The 5994-nt window shown below is 55.4% G+C and overlaps 1 protein-coding gene across 1 annotated transcript in view; it reads right to left on the reverse strand.

Moving 5' to 3' along the window:
* FAM92B (family with sequence similarity 92, member B) overlaps positions 1–5994 on the reverse strand; it is a 16653-nt gene that overhangs the window by 8198 nt on the left and 2461 nt on the right. Inside the window, exons 2-6 of the mRNA XM_011971469.1 lie at positions 5514–5748; positions 3323–3391; positions 3139–3240; positions 2961–2966; positions 584–688 (exon numbers count right to left, since the gene is read on the reverse strand). Coding sequence (XP_011826859.1) covers positions 584–688; positions 2961–2966; positions 3139–3240; positions 3323–3391; positions 5514–5748 — 517 coding nt within the window. The remainder of the gene's footprint in view (positions 1–583; positions 689–2960; positions 2967–3138; positions 3241–3322; positions 3392–5513; positions 5749–5994) is intronic.

Raw genomic sequence — 5994 nt, forward strand, 5'->3', positions numbered from 1 at the left:
TCCCCAGGCGGTGTGCACCTTTGGAGAATGGACTAGAGTGGGCTCGAGAGCTGGGGAAGGGATCTCTGTGATCAGCCAGTCCCACCTCTCTGAGCTCCTCTTGTAAGAGCTGGGGCTCTGGGCCCGGGGCTCTGTGGCACTGGGGTGGGGATCTGGGTGGCAGGAGGAAGGCACCCACACCCAGCTGCTGGGCCTCAGTGTGGCTTGTTCAGGGAGGGGGTTTGGAGCTGTGAGGAGAAAAAGAGGTTACAGCAATCTGTGTGGAGAGGAAGTGGAGAGTGTGTGTGGAGGGAGACAAACTCTTCCTGGCTAGGAGTTGGACCTAGGGCCACCCAGTGGCTTCCAGCTGCGCTGGGACAGCTGCCTTGAGCACCAGCCTCTGATGCCCTGTGGCCAGGATTCACTGTGCCGCGAGCCTGTGTGAGCACAAGCTCACTCACACTTGCCCATGCTCACACATGTACACAGACCCGCACACACACACACTCATACTGATGCATGCACATAGACACATGCACACACGTGCGTGCACACACACACCAGGCAGCCCAGGGCGCCTCCCATCCCGGCCAACCACCTTCACCTGCAGGTCCTTCAGCTTCTGCCTCTGGAAGGCATCCACTGTCTCCTCCAGCTGGAGGGTGGTGCGGCTGGAGTCCATGGCGGCCCTCTGCACTCTGGTCTCCGCCTGGCCCCAGGGACACAAGGGGTAGAAAGTGTCATGGGGGTGCTTCTGGCCCTTAGGCACCTTTCTGAATCACTCTGTCTCTAAACCCTTCTCTCAGGTCAGCTCTCCTGCCTCAAGGGACATCTCTTGCTAATTTGGTCATCAAAGGAATGGCTGAGTAGGACCCCAGCTGAAGGAGCAGTCACTGGAGTGAGACACACCTGCTTGCTAGCTGTGTGACCTCAGGCAAGTCACTTACCCTCTCTGAGCCTCAATTTCCTTGCTTGTAAACAGAGGACAGTAATGAGACTTGCTTAGCAGGGCTGTTGTAAAACTTAAACAGTGGCACCTGCTGAACCCTTATGACAGGTGCTCCACATTCATTGATAATTAACTTCTGCATGAGGAACACGTTTAGTTAATTAACTCCTTTGTTCTTTTGATCAACATCTATAGACGCCTACTCCACGCCAAGCCCAGACATGAAGAAGCTAGCTTTTAGAGTTGAACACCTTGGAGGTGCATTTGAAATTTGCAACTTAACTGCCTGCATGACCTTGGACAAGTCACTTTTTTCAGCTTCAAATTCCTCTTTAAAATGGGGACTTAATGCCACCTTCATGTTTGTGAAATGCCCGAGAAGAGACAGCTGGGGGCTCGCATCTAGGAAGCCCCCAGGACAGAAGGGAAAGCTGTTGTCACTCAAACAAATGGGTTGCAGAGACGGTGGGTGACCCAGGCAGGAGCCAGGATAGAACCCGGAGGTGCTTGGGCAGGGCTGTGGCCCCCATTCGTGTAGGTCAGGACTCCCCACACTTGGCACTAGTGTCCGGGACACTGTGGGAGGTTTAGCAGCATCCCTGGCCTCTCCCCACTGGATGCCAGGTGGTAGGTGGGATAACGGCCCCCAAAGATGGCTACATCCTAATCCCTGGCACCTGCCAATACGCCCCTTCCAAGGCAAAAGGGCGTTAGGGTAGCAGGTGGAATGAAGTTTGCTAATCAGCCATCCTTGCCATGGGAGAATATCCTGGATTATCCGCTACACCCAGTGCAATCACAAGGGTCCTTACGGGCAGAAGAGGGAGGCGGGCAGGAGAGTCAGAGGAGAGACGTGACTACAGAGGGAAGGTGCAGGCTGCCAGCTTGAAGATGGGGGAGGGGCCACGAGCCAAAGGATGTGTGTGGCCTCTGGAAGCTGGAAAAGGCGAGGGCACAGACTCTGCTTGGAACTTCCAGAAGGAACCCAGCCCTTTCCACACCTTGATTTAGCCCAGTGGGCCCACGATGGACCTCTAACCTCCTGAACGGTGAGTCTGTGGCCATTTTTCACCACAGTGGGACAAACTTAACACGTTCTAGCAGAGCTCTCCAATCGTGAGCCACAAACATCCCCGGATAGTGAAATGCCCCCAGGTGAGGACCGCTGACTTGGCTCCATTAAGGGACACTCTTTGTGGCTGGGCCTGTAATCCCAGCACTTTGGAAGGCTGAGGCAGGTGGATCACCTGAGGTCAGGAGTTCAAGACCAGTCTGGTCAACATGGCAAAACCCCGTCTCTACTAAAAATATAAAAATTAGCCGGGCACAGTGGTGGGCGCCTGTAATCCCAGCTACTGGGGAGGCTGAGGGGGGAGAATTGCTTGAACCCTGGAGGCGGAGGTTGCGGTGAGCCGAGACTCTGCCACTTGCACTCCAGCCTGGGCAACAGCGCGAGACTCTGTCTCTCAAAAAGAAGTGGGGGCACTCTTTGGATGAGGTCACACAGTCACAAATCAGTTACACATACAGCGGAGGTGACTAACCCTCCTCCAGCTCTCACCCTACCTCCCGTCCCCTGCATCTTTCCCACGGGGCAGGACAGCGCGACAGAGAGCGTGCAGGCTCCCCTCTACCTGCTGTGCCCCATGAGCTCCCGTAATTGCATCTCTGTGAGCCCTGGTTTCCTCCTGCAGACAATGGGGATGAGGCTAGTAGTGCTCACCTGATATGAGCATTAAACAAGTAACTGGCGGGGTAGTGCTCACCTGATATGAGCATTAAACAAGTAACTGGCGGGGAAGCCGTGGCCCGTGGAGGGAGTGACTTGTTGGATGGTGTCAATGATGGGACACAGCCCAGGTCTCCAGACTCCCAGAGCCCCTTTTTACCGGTACCTTTGGCTTTCCCATCCTGAGCGCAAGGTCCTGCACACACCTGCTTCTGCCCAGGTAAAGCCTACCTGGCCGTTTTGTGAGGTCGTATATTTCCTACATGTGATTCTGCCTGCCCCAGACAGGCATGTGACACTCACCTGGGACTGAAAAACATGTGTTAAGGAACCGAGTTAAGCCCAGGCAGCCCCGTTGGGGTGGTCCGCCCGCTTCCCAGCCCCTGCCCAGCGGGCCCAGGCAAAGAAAACCCCAGAGGACATCAGTGTGAGTGGACACCCTGGCCCGGCAGCCCCAGGCCCCACTTCCAGGGAAGGGTGCGATCATTTGCCGATCCCAGGGTGACTTCTGCCTCAGTTTCTCCAGCTTTTCCAGTTGTTTGATCTCACGATTTTGGACACGTTTGAATTTCTTGATCTCAGCCTGCAGAAAAGGAGCAGGCTGTTTCCTGGGATCTCACAGGGCAAGACGGGGATGCCACCCACGCCAAGGTGCCCCAGCTCACCCGCGTCTGCTTGATCTGTGCCCCGTATAGCTTCAGGGGGTTGACCACCTTGGTCTCCAGCCTCTCGACCTGGGGGAGCGGGGACACCAGGGGATCTGAGTGAAGGGCACAGGGTGCTGCCTGCCTCCAGCCTGGGCATATAAAGTGCAGCCTGCACCAAGGAGCCGCGTGTCCAGAGCTGTGTGGGGGGAGGGGGAGCGCGAGGTGCCCCCCCTTTTCCCAGTGTATTGGAGGCACCGAGCCTGGGCTCAGGGCCCGGCTCTGCCTCCTGAGGGCTCCAGCAAAGAATTCGATCTCTCGAAGCCTCATTTCTTCACCTGTCAAATGAGGTCATGGGTGCACCCACCAGGGTTTCAGGACAGTAGGAAGATGGTGCCTGGCCCAGAACTCAGAGAGTGTCATTACTGGGGAGGGCAGGACAGGCCCCTGGCATGTGCTCAGTCCCTCTACATGACAGCCCTGGCCCCGTCTCCCAACTGCCACACAGGGTGGCGATGACAAACCCACTTTACAGATGAGAAAATTGAGCCTCGCTTTGGGGACAAGACTTTTATTGAGGTCACAGCAGGGCTGGGCTCGGTGGCTCATGCCTGTAATCCCAGCACTTTGGGAGGCCGAGGCCAGCAGATCACCTGAGATCAGGAGCTCAACACCAGCCTGGCCAACATGGTGAAACCCCATCTCTACTAAAAATACAAAAAAGTAGCTGGGCGTGGTGGTGCACGCCTGTAGTCCCAGCTACTTGGGAGGCTGAGGCAGGAGAATCACTTGAACCTGCAAGGCCGGAGGTTGCAGTGAGCCGAGATCACGGCACTTCACTCCAGCCTGGGCAATAGAGTGAGACTCCATCTCACAAAACAAAAAACAACAAAAAACTAAAGCAGCCTCTTGCCCGTCTTACAATCGGGAATGTTTTTGTGAGGGCCAGGAGCCATCTCTGTGAACACGTAAACATCAAGGAAGATGGCGCCCTGCCTCCTGGTGTCCTGGTCTTCCTCCGACCTCTGTGGGAATTTAGCGTAGACGCCTGGCTCCGAGCTCTGCCACCTGCTTGTCACAGAGCCGTGACAAGTTTTATTTTTCCTTTGGTTAAAGGTTATTAACTAGGCCAGGCATGGTGGCTCACATGTGTAATCCCAGCACTTTGGGAGGCCGAGGTGAGAGGTTGGCTTGAACCCAGGAGTTCAAGACCAGCCTGGGCCGCATGGCAAAACCCTGCCTCTTAAAAAATGTTTTAAATAAAATAAAGATAATCAGCTAGCACAGGTGGCCACCCCATTACCAGGTGAAATTAGGATGTATTGGTGAGAAATGGGGTTGTCAAGGCCTCTTACTGGGGGATTATCGTCATCTGTCTTGAGAACATGGGCACCGTGGGCTGTGTCTGCCTGCCTGGAGAAGACAGTGCCTTTTCCGTCTGCACTGTCTTTCTTGGATTGCCCATGACATGCGTTGCCATCTGATTTAAATCTTTGTTTTTTGGTATTTTTGTAAGTCAAAGTCTCGCACTGTCTCCCAGGCTGGAGTGCAGAGGCACAATCATGGCTCCAGCCTCGACCTTCCAGGCTCAAATGATCCTCCTATCTCAGCCTTCTGAGTAGCTGGGACCACAGGTGCTCATTTTTTTATTTTTATTTTTTAAGAGATGGGGTCTTGCTATGTTGCCCAGGCTGATCTTGAACTCCTGGGCTCAGGCAATCTGTCCACCTAGGCCTCCCAGAGTGCTGGGATTCCAGGTGTGAGCCGCTGCACCTGGCCCTTTTTGATTCTTTTCTACAATTCATGGTGAGGATTTTTCTGGGCTGGCAGGAATTTCTATTTTTAATTATTTCCTAAACACCCTGCAGCCTCCTTGCCCCTGACTCCCCACCAGGATTTCTGTTCCTTCTCGAGGCCCTCATAGGCCCTGGATGTGTCTCATTCAGGGGTTCATGGAGCCCCCAGGGCTGGCTTCCTGGGTTTCCTTGCTTTGTTGGCCCTTCATCCGACTCAGCAAAGCCTCCTGGGCTCTCAGTCCTGCAGGCAGAGGCGTGACCCTGGAAAGGGTGTAAATGTCCACGCTTGGTGGATGTCTCTGGGGACACACCCATTGGCTGTGGCCACAGCAGGGCTCCTGCAGCCCTCAGGCCTGACCTTGGCATTGGAGCCCGGGTGTCCCTCAGCATCCCAGACCCAGGCCGGCAGCACTCACCTGGGCCTGCCGGTAATCCTGCACTTTGGCCAGGTCCTCGGCGAAGCCCCTCATGGTGGCCCGCAGCTCGGGGTTCTCGGAGTTGGCAAAGTCGATGAGCTGCTTGACCAGCTGGTCTGCCTTGTCCCGCAGCCGGGCCGTCTTGCGCGTGTAGGCGGCCAGCAGTGAGCAGAACTGCCCGAAGTACTTCTCGGTGTTGGCCACGGTATTGTCCATCCCCCTCACCTGGCTGTCCCTGCGGAAGAGGGGACCTAAGCAGCCGTTCTGGGCAGTGATGCAGGGCCCCGGGCATGCCAGGAGGAGACAATGGTTATAAAAATAGGAGCTGCTGGCCGGGCGCAGTGGCTCACGCCTGTAATCCCAGCACTTTGGGAGGCAGAGGCGGGCGGATCACGCAGTAAGGAGATGGAGACCATCCTGGCTAACATGGTGAAACCCCGTCTCTACTAAAAATAAAAAATAAAAAATAAAAAAATTAGCC

Source organism: Mandrillus leucophaeus, unplaced genomic scaffold (genome assembly GCF_000951045.1).
Source record: "Mandrillus leucophaeus isolate KB7577 unplaced genomic scaffold, Mleu.le_1.0 Scaffold10, whole genome shotgun sequence".
NCBI classification, from domain to species: domain Eukaryota; kingdom Metazoa; phylum Chordata; class Mammalia; order Primates; family Cercopithecidae; genus Mandrillus; species Mandrillus leucophaeus.